A 17,529-nucleotide genomic window follows, 5' to 3' on the forward strand; every position below is an offset into this window, starting at 1 on the left:
GCAAAAAAGAAGATTTCATCCGATTTACGAAATTATGATTATTTGAGGGAGTGGTTGGTGGCGTTATATTCAAGGTTATTATTAGTCTTTTTTTTTTTTATCAGTGTCTGAGTAACTGAAGTGTGGCACGACGAAACGATGTGCCATCATTATGATTTTTCGGGATAACAAGAAAACTATCCCAAAATTTGTTTGATTAATTTTTAAAAAAATCAAAAAGTACTTTCTGGAGTTTTTCAAACTCTTTCAAATGGCCCGAACCCCGATTCAGTATAGCAGTCTGCCTTCGAGAACATGATTCGCGAAAATTGATTTTTACTATGCCAGTGTAAGACCGCGGTTCGTGCCAACTGTTTTTTTTTAACTTTGGATACTGATTAAAAACACAATTAAGATATTAAAATGACGAAACCGTTTGCCGTGCCAACTTTTTACAACTTCACGAATAAATTTTTGTAAGCCATATCGTTTTGCAAGGACGTGCGTACGGACTTTCTTTTTAATTTTGAAGAAAAAAAAAGTATTTTCGATATTTTGGCACTTACACCGTTTTTCTGTGCTATCCGTCAACTATTCGTTTCGTTCACGATAGAGTTGACTTCATAAATATTAAGAAACTATGTGTCATGGATGTTGTCAAAACTTACGATTAACGCATATTCAAGAATTTATCTCATCTTCGATTAGCTGAGTAAATTTTGGACTTCATTGCTCGAGTAGTTTTCGAGTTATTTGAATAACGAAATGAAAAAATTTATCGAACGATCTATTTTGTGAAATTTATAGGCGCGAAACACATCTGAGCGGAAAGTTCTTAGGCTGGCCCTATCAAGGTCAGGGAAATTAACCATTTTTCAACCACATAGAAGACGATGAAAATGTTATCTCAGCGATACAAAGTATCATTCATTCACGACATTCAACGTAGACGATTGGCGTTCTCCACACCATTTATCTTCACACGGCCGTGAACTTTTGCCGTTTATCTGCATTTAGCGATTTCATGTCAGAGATCACAGAAATATCAAAATAGAGTCATACCATTCGGCAATCATTATTTTCGTTTTCATTCTGAAGTGGTACCATGCATATGTGGCATTATATTAAAGGCATCTTTCCTCGAATTGATTCTTTCCTTTATGTCAATCGTACATCGAGGAAAAGACCAATGTTTATACATTTAGGTCAAGGCGGTTCATCGAGGCGGTTATTTTCAACTTAGAACTGACGAGATTTTCTATTTGATTAAACCGATATTTTCCGAGTTATTTGGGTATTAAAATTTAGAAAATAAAATTTCATCCAATATAGTTTGCTGAGCTCCAAATGCACCCAAGTGGCAGGTTTGTAAGCTGCATGGTCCACAAAGGTCAGCAAGATAAACCACTTTTGAGTCACAAAACATTCATCAGACATTTTAACCGAATACAGTGGCGCGTATAAAAAATATAAGAGGGAAATATAGTTCAACGAAATCTTGTTTATGTATTTTGTTACTTGTATTTCGAACTCACACGCGATATGTGCCCGTCTTCAGGCATGCAGTGTGATAACTGCAATGTGGTATCCATGTCGAGAAGAGATTCTGCTGCAGTGCTGTGCGTGTGTGCAATATATGTAGCATGCAATCGGAAGCAGAGGATTTTTTACGGGCACGGTAAAAAGCTTGCTTCAACCTTTAACACACAAATGTAATGCGATTTCTGTTGTTGTTGATCAGAGCTTTGATCTGTATCAAAGTGAATTATCGTGACGTAAGGCAGTTCATCATTTTATTAAATCCAGGACTTAGAAACCGTTGGAAAACGAGCTGTGCTGGATTAATTAGCCCTCGTCACTTCATACGCGATCGAACGGTTGCCGCTTATTGGGTGTCCGTTTTAGCTGGGAATAATCGGTCAGAGTTGTGACACTTGAGCAAATCGAGGAATACGATCGAGTGGAGGGGGTAGGGAATACTCGAGTGACGGTTGTAATTTGAACAAATAGTTTTTACGCCTTAAGTGTAGAACGTGAAGTTTAACTCCCCGCTATTGTATTTATGTATTTTATTGGTAGCTGTCTTATCGAGGCCATCGCTCAAATACCATAAACTGTGTTGAGCCAGGGCTTCTCTTATAAAGCTTGATCCTTGTCGATCCACTTGCACTTCAGTTTATTCGCTGATTGTGAGTCAACGCGTTGAGCGGACCGGTTCTGCTATTCCTTACAAGATCAACAGACTTTTCATTTCGCTAAAATGGAGTTCCTCAGTTTCGATTCAAGAACGAAATCGTTAACATTGAAGAAGGGTGAGATCCCGGTACCAAAGCCTGACGAAGTTTTAGTCAAAGTTGCATATTCTGGTATTTGCGGAACGGATTTACACATTGTTGAGGTACTTATGAAATTCAAATAAAACGAACCCACGACCGTGATATTGTGAACTACATTCGGAAACTTGTCAAAACCTTTATTGACTTCAGACGAATATACGACGCATATTCAAAATCGCAGAATTGAGGGGTATAGTTAACAGAGACAGCAAATTAAGAAAGTTTGGGCTTTACAGATTTGTAGGCATATGAACATCTTCGGAATATTTAACCGATTTTTCATCTCAAACGCGAACTTCTGATTATTTCTGAATAATTCTAATCACATTTCTTCAGATCAAGTTTTTACTTACCAAACGATGTGTAGAATTTTGTTAACCTCCATCACTCGTCGAACATCAGACCTAATTACGTATGCTATATTTTAATTAAAATGATGGATTTAAAACGCGCGATACTCTATATTTTTTAATATTAATTTTGAAATCAAAAAAATTCCATCGTGGAGCAGAACGTTCAAGTACGACCGGCGTATCGGCAGTCAGAGCATATATACAAGAAGAATGGCATTGAATGAAATTTCAGTGTATTTTTACACTCCCAAATGGATAAGTATTCGTTTGTCACGAATATTTATCCCTTTCTCTACACACCTAACAAAGAACTCGATGTAGTCACATATAGATATAATATTTTAGGATAGATTCCGAGTGATATTCAGCCGTACTTACGCGATGGATTCGATTTGGAAATTCATTGGCCATGAAGAAGCTGCGATGTAATATCGGCTCATTTTTTTCCTCACAGGGTTCATTTCCCTGTAAAAGTGACGGTCCTGTGACATTGGGTCACGAGTTCTCGGGCGTTGTTCAAGCCATTGGTTCCAAGGTGACGGTGTTTTCGGTTGGACAGAAGGTTGCCGTTGACCCAAACAGCGGATGCGACACTTGCACGTTCTGTCACAGTGGCAAATATCATTTTTGTCAAAGTGGCGGAATACACAGTACGATTGGAATATTTCGTGACGGAGGTTGGGCCTCGCATTGCGTTGTTCCAGAGTCGCAGGTACCTGAAAAACAAAGAATTTTCTATCACTATGCCATATCCTCGCCATCCATATTGCATCAACCAATTTCATCAAGCATGTGAATTTTATTTCATTTCTGTTATTCTTACTAAATGATTTGACTTGGCAGTGAAATATTCGCACTAGGCTTAGAAAGTGTCCACTATTGACAAAATTCACCCATAACCATGGCTTTCGAATTTCTTCTTCACCCTCGGCTTGTCTTTTCAAGGTTCATTTAGTTCCGGATGGTGTCGAACTGCCTCAGGCATCACTTGCCGAGCCATTGTCCTGCTTGGTGCACGGATGGGACATAATAAATCCAGTTCACGTTGGATCCAGAGTTTTGGTAATCGGAGCTGGTATTATCGGCTCCCTTTGGTCGTGTCTTCTGCATCTTCATGGGCAACGAAAATCTGTTACTGTCAGCGAGCCGCAGGCGAAGCGAAGAGAGCTGTTTGGAAAACTGGGTGAGCGCGTAGTTTCTTATTTTTAGATGCAAGAGAGCTTGTAGACTTGACTATTTGACACGATTTTAATGTGATATGGACGAATCCGTCGTTCTAAGCTATGCGAATTCATATTTGTCCTTAGCAACGAAAACAACAATAATAATAATTATGATAATAATAGTAATAACAACACAATCGCTCCAGTACCACCATACCCTTTCGGACATGTTCCGATAAAAAAGCATTAGGTCGAAGGTGTCACAATCGCCCGAATATTGCGAATGAACCTTTTACTACATTGTGGACTAGTATCGCTACTCCAAGGTCTCCCGTACTCAATTGTTGAAGTATTTATAGACCACGAATCGATCGTACGCTTTTCTATTTAGTTAAATTGATAGTATAATGTGTAACGGCTGGTCGCGTTAACACGTACACTGTTACAGATATATTTCGGATTATGAAACCTGGTGTAATTGTGGTCATATCGCTAGTGTAACGGTTTACATTCAACTTATGCCACTTGTTGGAACGCTGGGCACGATTCTTCGAATTTGTCATTCAGTCGGAGAAAAAAATATGACACATTCTGATCTACGAGAAATTCGAAGAGCGCAATTCAGTTTCGCAGTAACGATGCCTTAAATATTAATTGTTGAACAGGAGGTTTCTTTCTCGCCAAAAAATCTTTCATAAGAATCACTAAATAGAAAAATTTACAGTAATGCATCTGAGAAAAGAATCGTTGCCACGTTTCACAGTTAGACCAATGAGAGGTGTGGAAACCGCAGACTTCAAAACACACGTCAAAATCAGTCAACTTGAAATAAAATTTAACAGCTGAATCGACTTGAATAAATTGAGTGAAAAATTTTTCAAGGACGAATAAATTCAATTCAACAAATAACCGATTTTTACATACGTTAATAGAAAATATCAGCGAATATATAATACCTCTTATTAAATATTGGCATTACTGAGTTTCGCTGCCGTACATATTTAAAACGGCAAAACGTGAATAACCGGTTTAAGTTGCTTTAAGATTTCAGGATTTTTTAGAGAAACAGTAAGCTTTAAAATAAACGCAGGGTTATCGCAGTTTGACCATAGTTTCTTTAAATACTAAGGAGAGAATTTGTGAAAATATTTCCGTATCTGAGGAGCCTTAGATTATACATGTACGTATGTATGTATACATACTTACACATTTTTTATCCGATAATTTTCTTGCTCGCGAATCCTGCATATAGGCAACCCGCATGTCTAATACGAAAGGCGGCGACATGTTAAAAATTATCAAGGGGTATATAGTGAGCGGCGTGTGGCTGCGACTTTCGAAAAACGAAAGACTGAGCATTTCTCAATTGAAATATCATGTTAATTATCGCGTGTGCGTCTTTTTACCTCCAGGTCTGGATTATAAGGCGGTCAGTCCGACAGATTTGAAAGGCCGAGAGTTCGATTTGGCGATAGACTGCAGTGGTTCTGGACCTGCTATCGAGTCGGCCATACCGTTGCTGGGCAGAGGCGGTCGCCTGTGTATATTCGGAGTTGCCAGTCCTCAGGCGGAAGTGAAATTCAAGCCATTTGAGGTGGGCTGATACCGATCGTCGCAGATTTTACCCTGAAAAAGAATTCAATCAAGCGACGAATGAAATGTCATCGAACCGTTTTGATTTCAGGCTTACATGAAGGAGCTGCAAATCGTCGCCGTTAATATCAACCCGTTCACTTTCCCGAAGGCGTTGTTATTGCTGAAGGCTATGGCCGATACCTACCTCAATTACGAAAAACTGGGAATTGGTGTCTACTCACTGTCGCAGTACCAAGATGCTCTTGATGCTCTGAAAAGTGGTGTCATCAGCAAAGCAATATTTAAGGTTTAACCCTTGGGTGTAGTTTGAAATCGTTTCCTATACTTAAATAGCGTGATGGGTACACGCACAAGTACCTTCGAAGTATAAATTTACGGAGATAATTTTACGAGTCGTGCAGGACATAGTTTGTCCAAAATTTTCATACATGTAAAACTGCGCGTAGATGAGTTACTTGCGCAACTGGCGACATCAGTGATCTTGATCTAATTTAGTAGTAAAAAATGAATTATGTGGCAATATATTACGTGTATGTACTATAAGACAACAGCATTTAAATAAACTAAGTGGAACCGTTATTGGCGGACTTTGTTGAGACTACATGCACTTCTGACAAATTTTGACGAATAAATTATTCTGTATCCTGGAACTGGTCAGCATTTTCTTTTAGAGTGAATCACTTTTTGCAATGGAATGGATCGACAAATAAACACACGATGAATGATCTTGGAAATCGACTTACTTTAGCAGATTTTCAAAGCATATTGGTGAACTATAAAGTTACTTTGCAAGCAGCTTTTATTTAACGTAATTTACATTTAAAATGAGCAGCGACAAACCGTCGTGTTATGATTAATGGAGTCAAAATTAATGCAAAGCTGAGAAGGAGCTTATTTCGTGGCTGTGAAATTATGTACAGGCTCGTCACTCTGCAATAATCACTCATGGATTCATTTGTTAGGACGAGCGGAATAAATTTGAATTTTTTCACTTAAATTTTCATTCCATTCATAATCGATTGCGATAGAAAGCCAGTACAACGAAGAAATTCCTTACTGATAATTATTGTGTAATAATAATCGATGCAAAGATTCGGACTCAAGTCCTCAAGCACATTAAAGATGACCATATGAATTTGGTAAAATTTAACTGCAAGGGTCCATACAATTGCTCAGAATTCATCGTACCGGAATCGAAAGCATAATTTTCGAGTAGTTTTCCACTTTTTCTTATCAATAAATGTCTGATCACCTTTATCTACAATCATTTACACGTCGCGTGCTAATGATTATATACTTGTAGGTAAACAACACCAGCCACTTTGTATTTTTTATTGCATACCTTATTTAAAGATAATCAGTATCAATCCTGAAAGATTAAAGTACACTCACACTAGATGTAAGTAGCCGTAGATAGGAAGGAAGGATTTTTACGATCTAAAACGAATCTTCCCGGACTTTGGATAAGTACATCAAGATTACTTTATGATTATAATCACGCCCATTTCACCCTACTCAAACTTAACATACCACTGGCATGTCAATAGATATAGGTATGTGCGTATAATTTAACGAATTTCAGCGTTGAATATATTAAGACGTAATCCTGAATTTCACGATCAACAGAAACGCTCCATTAAGAATAGAGTTCTGTCCACTATCTGCAAGAATAATCTTATTGTATAATTTTAGGATTAGCCGATACTTGTTTTCGCAACGAATTCTCGCCAACAGAATCACTCAAATACACCCGAAGCTCCGTACCGTTTTTTTGAATATCCTACTCGAAGGCATCACGCTGAATAAACTTGCGCGAACGAGAAAAAAACATATTTATTATAGACAATTACTTTCCATGAATTCAAAAATTTTATTCACTAAATTTCCATTTCTAAAGAAAGTTACCCGGATACGCGGTTCCAACTTCATCACTTATCTAATATCGGATGCAAGAGTCTAACTTTGCACAGGAGAAGCCTCTATACGATACAGGAGTAGCAGAAATTTGAACAAAGGTTCCTTAAACTAGATCAAGTTGTTTTAAAAAAATTAATTTTTCTTAACATCTCCATTACTTTTTGTAACATCAAGACATATTCTTTGCAGCAATTCTGAATGCAACAACAATTACCGAGCTTTAGAGGTGCCCTTGAATTTTTATACCGGTTAAATAATTCAACTCGTAACGGCAGAACTTTGGTCAAATTTTTTCTAACCACCACGTGTTGTCTGACTATTTCTCCGTGTTTGTGTAGCATTCTTCCGCCTGCCAGATGACGGCATTATTTGCACTACTGTATTCCATGTTGCCTGCTGCCAGATGAAAGCACAGCACGTAAATTCGTCTCAATTTTTTTTCGGAGAATGATCCGACAGCGCACTTTTTTAAAAATAAATAACGAACTTATTGTATCGTTTATCTCCCATTCTGATCAACATGTGCATGTCACAATTACTATTGTCGTCTAGACTCAACAATCAAATATCAACGACGAATTCTCAGTTCGCTTTTCTGTTATTGATAAAGCGCGTCGATATTCGGCATGAATTTTTTTTAGCAATCTTTAGTGTTACATAAAATTGAAGACTTTACAGTAAAGGCCTGTCAATCAACCGCGAGGTTACTGATACCGAAGACTCTCACGCGATGAAAATACACCGGGACTAAATGTAGCAACGCAGCGTAGAACCTGCAGGACATACTGTCTTTGCAAGTATAATATTTCATAAAAGACGTGCATTGGCCCGTGAATTTGGCCGATTTGGGACGTAAGCGACGTAAAATATCATTCGCATTTTCTGTTTAGAATCAATATTGGCGCAACGTAAGTCTCATTTTAATTTCTCGTATTCCAAGCGGATAAACAGTGAATAATACAGAAAGTTAAAACATGTACCTTTTTGCATTCGAACGTTCTTACATCACTTTGTGGGACTTTGACGTCATTCGGCAGCGTTTTTAGAGAAATCACATCGACTTGGGTGAAATATTGATTCCACCAATGATATTCTAATGAGTGAACACGTAATCATGAACATTCATCCGTTGATTTCATTCGTGATTGTTAGCGAGAAGCAGAGTCACGTTGTGCAATTACAACTTCCGTTTGAAGATGATGTATTCCGTTGGAAATTCAACATAGGAGCTGCCAGGATGGTCGAATAATCATTTCGTATTTTAGAATTGATTTTACGTTGAATAGTAATTTATAGTATTTCCGACATTCTAATATAAACTGAGTTTAGTAGAGAGCGACTGATATACAGAGTGTCTCATTTTAATCAATCCCGTTAAATATCTTGAAAACCGATACTGCAAGTGAAAAATGTTTCAGACAAAAGTTGTAAAGGTCGAAGGGGCAAACAAGATGAAACTGTTAGATTTCACGTAAGTGAACCCGCCAAAGTCAGATGAAGGTCAACGCGTTTTTTTTTTTCAATGGAATGGTATATTTTTTCATTGGCATCTGAAAGGACATCAAATTTTACATAAAAAAAATACTCGTTCGAAACATTTTTCACTCAGAAAATTGGTTCTCGAGATATTTGACTGGATTGATTAGAATGAGACACCCTGTATAATATTTTTGGCCGCAGGTGTTCATGTAATTGTGGTTCCTGATATGATTAAATTTGATATCAAGCTATTTGTAAGTTAATATCAATGGAAAAAAAAATCCAGATAGATCTAATTATCCCCTATACACATTATGATTTCTACGAATTTCTTATCACCTTATCATAGAATAACAATAGGTAGACGTGGCCATTTAGCGCTTTCATCAATAGTTACGGAAATTTCGGGATCAGTCGAGAATAGTCAAGTTACATAACTTTTCCACGCTATTACCATCACGAAAAATAAATTGAATTCTATTTTGCCTCTGTACAATACTTTCTGAGAACAAAAACTTTACAATATTGCCTTCGAGTAACGAGTCAAGTCGGCGAAACGCTATTTTTCCGATGCTATAAAACATAAAATTGAGTGCAAATCCTCGTTGTGTTCTTCACCACTTCTCAAGTTTTTAAACTTTAGAAGGTATTTCAAGTGGGCAGTTTTTAAGAAGGAAAACGACCCGATTCCGTTTACTTGATGCGTTCCAACATAATTGCACCATCTTTCATCAGTCACTTCAAAGAGACAAATCTCGAATTGATCAGAATCTCGAATACTTTTTATAAACCTTATCAAAACTTTCAGCATCTGAAAATTTCTGCTACTGTAAACATCTGGTAATCTTGTTATTTTAATCAGCGCGAGCTACTCGTCAACAGGATTCAGGGTGGACTTGACGAACTCCCCAATAAGATGCAGCTCTTTAATATTTTCATGATAAGACGTGCGTGAATGGCCACTCGATGTAAAACTTGTTCTACAACTTTCCAAATTAATTCTAATGAAATTATAAACAGTTCATATACAACCGGAACACCGGTAATCACAACGTGTTATTAATTGTTTGGCCAGGGAATAATATAGATGAGTCAAGATTTTGTCAAGGGAAACAGAGCTGTGAAATTCTCGATTACACATTATAAAGATATTGAGAACTACCTACTGAACACATTGACCTCTGATGTATAGCCAGCCCTCTCTCGTGCAGGCATTTAACGGTTTTTTGACCCCCACTTCTTCTATAATCCGTAGATTTCAACAGCTCGTATTTCGTTTACCATCCACGTCTGCGTCCGAACGCAAGATCTGTCTAAAGTTCGAGAGAGCAGTGGATCACTACTTGGGACATAGGACAGAAGTGTACAAGGTTCACGCAAACAATAATAATCGCGCGAACTATCGTGTACTTTATTGTTATCGGACTTATCAGTCAATAACAGTGTACTGATTTAGGTTTATAAGACCAAAATCTAGCCGAATCATCTCCACTTCGATTCATTTCATTTATTGCGATCAATTGCATTAACCGATAGTAACTACTGCGTGAAATGGAGTTCCTCAGCTTCGACGCAAAGGAAAAATCTTTGAAGTTAGAAAAAGGTGCTGTTCCTGTTCCGGGACCGGACGAAGTTTTGGTCAAAGTTGCATACGCCGGGATCTGCGGGACTGACTTGCACATAATTGAAGTATGGGTTATTAAAATAAAATAAACTAAATGAAAAGAAAAAAAAAAAAACGAGCAATCAAAACAGCCTGCGGAGCCAACTGCAGCAATGGATCTTTGTGTCACCGATTATTAACACCTTTGGCAAACAAGGTGTAGGCCACAACATAATGGCTTATAAACCGGGTTGTTTTTCTATCTTCCCAGGGTATCTTCCCCTGCAAATCAGATGGCCCAATAACACTGGGACACGAGTTCTCGGGGGTTGTGGAAGCCATCGGTACCAATGTGACAGTGTTCTCGATCGGCCAGAACGTCGTCGTAGACCCGAACGCCGGTTGCGAAAGTTGCGATTTTTGTCACAATGGGAAATATCATTTCTGTCAAAGAAGTTCACACAAAACTGTCGGGATCTTTAAGGATGGTGGCTGGTCTACCCACGCCGTGGTTCCAGAGTCACAGGTATTCCAGTTTGTAGTTTATTTTCAGAGGTCAATGGCCTTTCGCTTTCACCCAACATGCGAGTTCCAATAACTACACCGACATATCTGATATTCGACTCACTGCAAACGATCGAACCGGTCCAAGCCGCATACCATTTACGGGTCTTACTTTATTTATCTTAAGGTTTTCTTGGTTCCGGACGGGGTGACGTTAGCTCAGGCAGCCTTGGTGGAGCCCGTGTCCTGCTTGATTCACGGACTGGACTTGATTAACCCCATCAACATCGGGTCCAGAGTACTAGTGATCGGGGCTGGCATAATCGGGTTCCTCTGGTCAATCGTTCTGCACTTGCAGGGTCACCGGAAATCCGTCACGATGAGCGTTCGTCGCGAAAAGCGAAGAGAACTCTTCGAGAATCTCAGTAAGCACCGCGCTATTCGGTATCGTCGTCACAAGGGATTGAATCTTTTACAAATAAGAAATCCAGAATTTAGATTCATTTAGATTCGAATTTCTGATTTAGATTTTTCGAATGTCTGAAAAAGCTCAGATACATCAGTAATACTTTTTGATGATATTTTTATACTAAGATTTTTGCCTACAAAATACACAAGCAGAACATAAGGTTCGATTAAATAATGCACGTGAAAATTTCAAACACTAGATAGTCGGTGAACTTTCGAGTAAATAAATCAATACATCGGTTTTTCCCTTTTTCAATGCAGCAAAGTTTCATTAGTGGCATCGATATGAATTGTAGTTGATTAGTTTAGTGATTACAGCTATCTCAACGAGACGTCAATCACGCTACATTGTCGTCTATCGTTTTACCAGATTTGGGTTACCAGGCGCTTACACCAGCTGAATTGAAAGGTCGGGAATTTGATTTGGCAATAGACTGCAGCGGTTCCAGTTCGGCAATGGAGGAAGCTTTGACCCTTCTTGGCAGAGGGGGTCGCCTGTGTATATTCGGAGTGGCCAATCCCAGCGCAGAAGTTAAAATCAATCCATTCGAGGTGAGGCCGTACGAACGGAACTACGAGTCGATAATAATTTGCGTTGTCATTCTATGCGCTGCGAAACAGCGATGCTTGAGTCTTTCGGATAACTTTTAAAATTAACGTTATTGCCATTTATGCATCAATTACAATTTTACACCGCGATCAGTGGCGGCTGCTCTGTTAGGTTGAAATGAAACGTTGAATGCATCAGAAAACGCATTTTTTACACATAGCAAATCTTCTTACTGTCACGGAGAAAACCGTGCCCGAAAACGAATAATAAATAAGGAATCATCTTTCTTGCAGGTGTACGCAAAGGAATTGACTATACTGGGTGTGAATATCAATCCGTTCTCTTTCCCAAAGGCGTTGACGTTAGTGGCATCACTCGCGGATACATATTTGGATTACGAACAATTGGGAATCGGTGTCTTCAAATTGTCACAATATGAAGAAGCTTTGAAGACATTGAAGAATGGCCACATCACTAAAGCAGTATTCAAGTTTTAGATTATCGCATGTAATAATAGAGATAGCAGCTTCATTGTAGCAATTAGCAATATTTGTTTGACTGAACCAAATATGGTGAATCGATGTGTTATTTTGCGTCGAAAAATTTTTTTACACATCTCACCTGATTAGAAAGAAAGACAGCGTAGTGCTTTGCAGATCTTAACAATGAGAAATAACTTGACTCGTCAAGCAAAGCGTTATTTGTTCTTGAATCAACTGAACAATGATTAAAAGAAATGATTTTTTCGTCTCAATATACGTACAATATACGAATCAGAAAAAAAATCACTCTCTGTGTACGCGACATGTACAAACTTCTATAGGTGCAAGTGTAATAAAGACCATTGTTGACTGATACTAAAATATTCCAGAATCATTGTTATTGAATCCATGTAGGATTCGCACTCTATTCGCACAGCATATTCGAAATTCAATTAATTTATAACCTTCAAGCTTTTAATATTTGATCCTTGTCATTGCAGATTTCGCTCGATTCATAACGTACAGTTCGTGTTGATTCGGATAATCACCGATGATTATATCGGATGGGTCGTCGGTAGGGTCATTTAACTTCATTCCCTGCAGCAGAGGTTTGCCTAAGATCGACCAAGATCTTCTTTAATTAAAGAAATCACTAATTTTAACGTTCATTTTTCCAGTCAATTTTGTTTTGCCGAACGATAATGAAATTCGTTGAACGCATGGCATTCTCAACAGTAATTAAAATATTAGGGCAGATTACTGTGTTACGCCTTAATACCGATTGCCGTATCTAGCTCGTTAATCTGACATTCGTTCGTGCAGATTAAAGCTGCTTTGACCGCCTAATTGCGACGCCACGATCATCAAAGATTTCGATTTCTTCGATTGGTTACGGTCGAGGCGTCGCAACTGGCGTTAAGCTCACTACACATTGTTTTACGCATGAGTAGCTGAAGTGCTCACGGTGGTCTGGTTACAGGTATTGTACGCATTGAGCAATTCCGCGGTGTCACGATATTTGGTCGCATATAGATATCTTGTCAACGAGAATGAAATCGCTGGCTAATTTGCATCGTACGATTGTGTATACGAGAATCAAAGGGCACGTAAGATTCGGGAATACGCTACTCTGGTATTGGCCCGATACGATACCCACACGTGGATAGAACCAATCATAAGGTGACCCGCGTGTATCTCACTGAATTAGCTCGAATTTCACAATATAATATCGGCGAGTCCTTCGATCGAACTTTCAGAATCGATATGTCCGATGGATGTGCACGATCTTTGTCGTTTGACTGGTTACAAAGTAAAACAAATAATGTACTCGTTCTTCTTGATTGCCTCAATCTTATTTGGAGCGCATACGCCGATGCGAAATACTTTGTTGATTATTTTCAGAGTTTGATTGGTCGATAATTAATATTGTAATGAGGACCGAGAGTTCGCGTGGGGATTCAATCGCAAGACTGTGCATTTTACTTTACGTCTGGATAAAGTTGTAAAGTGTAAAGAGAGGATATTGTTATCCAAAGATACAATGGCACAATGATTTGATTTCGCATATACTTAGAATTTCTTTCGAGTGTTTCAAGCTCTTGAGAACAAAAATTTTAACTTATTATTTGATAATTTCGCAGCATGACTTCGTCTCGAATAGTGAGATGTATAATCGAAGCGTTTCAGTGCTTAAGTTAATCGCAATTGGTTTTATTGCATCAGTGTTTATTTATTTTATTTCATGTATACCAGCAGGATTAACAAAAGGTATATTCACCTTCGCTAAAGCATACAAATGTTTGTTACGGACTGTAGAACCAGACTAACTTTTTACATTCCCAGCCTTCGATATTAACAAAGTAAATTTCTTATCAATAATATTCTCTGAATTTCCACATACACGTTTCACGCAGGTGTGCAAGCGAATAATACGTTTTTTATCATCCTTCATGATGATCACGTCCAAAAACAGAAACCAAACACTAACTGCGTCGTTGTGGCTGGTTTCGAGGTGACTGACCCCTAGCCATGAGCTTTATTTTTCAAGGAACCAAAACCATACGGTAGATGAATATTTTAGTCAACACGTCGCGTTAAGACGAGACACGAATCTGCCCATTAGTTGTAATCAAATATGCCTGTGTAACTATATCGTACACACGCTACAACATGCTCAGCTAGAATTGAAAACATATATATACCTATATCCTATGTACATGCAAAAGGAAGTGTGACATGGGCAAGATACGATGCAAAAGAAGTCTCGAGTAAAATAAGCAATCATGTTGACCAGAATAGGTGTAGACGTAAATAGATCGGCACTAGAGAACGTAAAAAAAACAGACAGCCACGTGGAGATCTGGCTAAGCGATGTGGAATGTATGAAAAAGCTCACGGAGTGGCGGCAGCGCGAAGTTGAAACAATGATGAGAATTTATCTTTCAGTCGGGACATTTTACGTGCGATTTGAAGGTGACGATTGCTCTCAACAGTTTTAAAATACAGCGTCAGCTGGACGTCGATATGTGTATATGACATAATTCATTTTGAATATAGCTGTTAAAATTACTGGGCCGTTTAGCATGAAGTTAAACTGTTGGAAACCTGCAAGATTTATTCTTATTCACGGTTCAAACTTGCTGCTGAAGAACAAACCAATCATTTGTTATAAACAAAAAAAAAAAAAAAAAAAATCAAAAAAAAAAAAAAGACATTAAACAAACATTAAAATTGCATATCCGCGGACTGTTACTGCCAGAAACTGGGATAAAAACTTTGCAGATAAGACGTGTCGCGGGATTCCGACGGCGTCAATTGGAAAAAGGTGTGCGCATCGGTCGACCAATGACAGGTGAGAGAGCGATGCGCGTAAGCGAACGTGTCGTGTTGAATATCGTGACGTCGATTGGGGCGCGTGTAAAAATAGGAAGATTTCGTGCAGTTCGGAGGTAATTTGGCGACGACGTCACGTCGCGTTTACGCGTTCTTTAACCCCTGGGAGTACATATTTTTCCTGCCAGTCAAACTCCTTGAAACTAGGTATCCAAGGGTTCTCGAAGTCACTGATTTCAAAAATGGGGTCAGGTCTGAGAAATTTTCAAAATTCAAAACGACGGATCTAATATGAGCGAGTATGATCAATTTTATTGTATTTTCAGTCTGCCGTACTGGATCCGTCACATTGAATTTTGAAATTCTGACATCGGACCCGTCTTTAGCGACCACGAAAAATCAAGACTGCTAGGTTCCACTTTTCTAGTCCCCATAGTCTTCCGGCAATTACATTTATTCTGTAGACACATTTTCAACGCTTTGTTTATTTGTGGTGCTCACTATATTCGCGGAATCATCGTAATCCCTCTTAACAAAAAAACAAAATTATATGAATATAAATCTTTAATAAGCGATTCAGAAAAGCTGTCTCATATAAGAGACGCTGTGCCGCAAATGGTTAATACATAACAGTTAATATATTGATAAAAAATAGACGCTCCGTATTAAAAAAGTCAATATCGATTGACAAGCGAATCGTATCGCCCACCAGTGATAAAATAGTATACGAACACCTATATTCGCAGAAAGAAATCTTTTTGACGTCACATTGCACGGAACTCTGGGGCGCGAAGTTAATTGAATTTACGCAAATTTACATTTACGTCAAAGTTGAGGCCCTTGAGTATAATTATTGGCGGCGGTGGTATCGTTACACAATCGGGTGTTCCCTTGAACGCTGATTTTTTTATACTTTATTTTTCTTACTTTATACGACGTGTGCCTGTAATTATGAGTGACAATTACAATCAATCTGACTGTACAAAAAACCAGAATCCTGTTCTGCTATCAATTTTGGAATATATTTTGCTAGTTATACCTGCGGGAGTTTTTTGTCATTTTACGTCCTCTTCACCTTTGGAATGCTCAGAGTCACCGTGGTTACGTTAATTGCTTGTTTTTCAGACGTTTCTGAAAGACGGCCAAGATTTATGCAGAGCAATGAATCGCGTGACATATTGCGTCAAACTTCGTAATTCGAAATTACAATGTTGGCCAATTTTTCACCAACCATGGGAGCCGTTCAACTATCTTGAACAATTTCAAACAAAAATTCCAGTGCGGTTACGGAAAAATGTAGGTAAAAAATATTCGAGATTTGGTCATTGTCTTTAAGTTGTTCTTAATATTCAGTCGCGTTCATTAAAATCGACAATCACAAATGGTCTACTTTTCCTGCACGACGATGAAATTATATTTTTTTTCCTTGACACCGTGCTCCAGTTTCACACTGATAGTCAAGTTTGATAACAAACCGCAACAGGATAAACCATGTTCTAACAATGAAAGCTGCACTTACAGCACTTTGAGGAATGAACTCATAGTTTATTCATAGCATAGAATACAAATTATTAAATGATATTTTTGAAAGAGAACTTTTCCGCAATGACCTGGTAACATTACAACACATGCGTAATCCGAATGTCTGCACCGGTGAGAAGAAATGCATTAAAAAAAATTCGAAGTTTTTTTTCCCCTCTAAATATTTCATGTAAATGTTTTTTAAGATTGCACGGGTGGTAAAAAAACATTTAAAAAGTCAAACCATTCGAGATAAGTTCAAGAAAATGTCAGCCTAATCCCGGCGTCTGAACAACGTACAATTTATTGTTTTATCTCGATTATATGAAGTAAAAACGGTAGATTTCTTACGGGGTTGTAGATCAGCAAAATAAAAGAGCGAACTATTTTTTGAAACATGGTTATCTGAATACACGTTTAAGCTCATCATAACACAACAGCGTATCAATGGCTTTCAGTAGTATTTGATATATATATATACATATATATATATATATTATTTGATAATAATACGATATCTGCAAAAGATTTTCCAAATGCATGCGAGAAATAATGCAAAACGCAACCAATTCTCAGTGCAATGACAAATAATACACGGAGGGAAAGGATTATTTTAGTGAAGTGATGTTCGTTTGATTCAACTAAATGCGGCAAACACAATATACTCACTTGATTCAACAAAATAATTTTGCTGGTTTAACAAAATTTAGCTGAATCAACTAAAGATTTTCTTAGACCGATAGATC

General features: G+C 38.0%; 2 protein-coding genes across 2 annotated transcripts; both read left to right on the forward strand.

Moving 5' to 3' along the window:
- The first annotated feature begins 1,995 nt into the window (after positions 1-1,995).
- Positions 1,996-6,077, forward strand: LOC124216753 (D-altritol 5-dehydrogenase-like). The gene is made up of 5 exons (XM_046621660.2): positions 1,996-2,377; positions 3,123-3,380; positions 3,614-3,851; positions 5,244-5,425; positions 5,516-6,077. Exons 1-5 carry the CDS (start codon positions 2,240-2,242, stop codon positions 5,717-5,719), a joined length of 1,020 nt encoding a protein of 339 aa, XP_046477616.1. The 5' UTR covers positions 1,996-2,239; the 3' UTR covers positions 5,720-6,077.
- Positions 6,078-10,123: 4,046 nt separating this feature from the next.
- On the forward strand, positions 10,124-12,805 carry LOC124218156 (uncharacterized). The gene is made up of 5 exons (XM_046624609.1): positions 10,124-10,512; positions 10,698-10,952; positions 11,118-11,355; positions 11,769-11,950; positions 12,242-12,805. Exons 1-5 carry the CDS (start codon positions 10,375-10,377, stop codon positions 12,443-12,445), a joined length of 1,017 nt encoding a protein of 338 aa, XP_046480565.1. The 5' UTR covers positions 10,124-10,374; the 3' UTR covers positions 12,446-12,805.
- The last annotated feature ends 4,724 nt before the right edge of the window (positions 12,806-17,529 follow it).

This window comes from Neodiprion pinetum, chromosome 4 (genome assembly GCF_021155775.2).
Source record: "Neodiprion pinetum isolate iyNeoPine1 chromosome 4, iyNeoPine1.2, whole genome shotgun sequence".
NCBI classification, from domain to species: domain Eukaryota; kingdom Metazoa; phylum Arthropoda; class Insecta; order Hymenoptera; family Diprionidae; genus Neodiprion; species Neodiprion pinetum.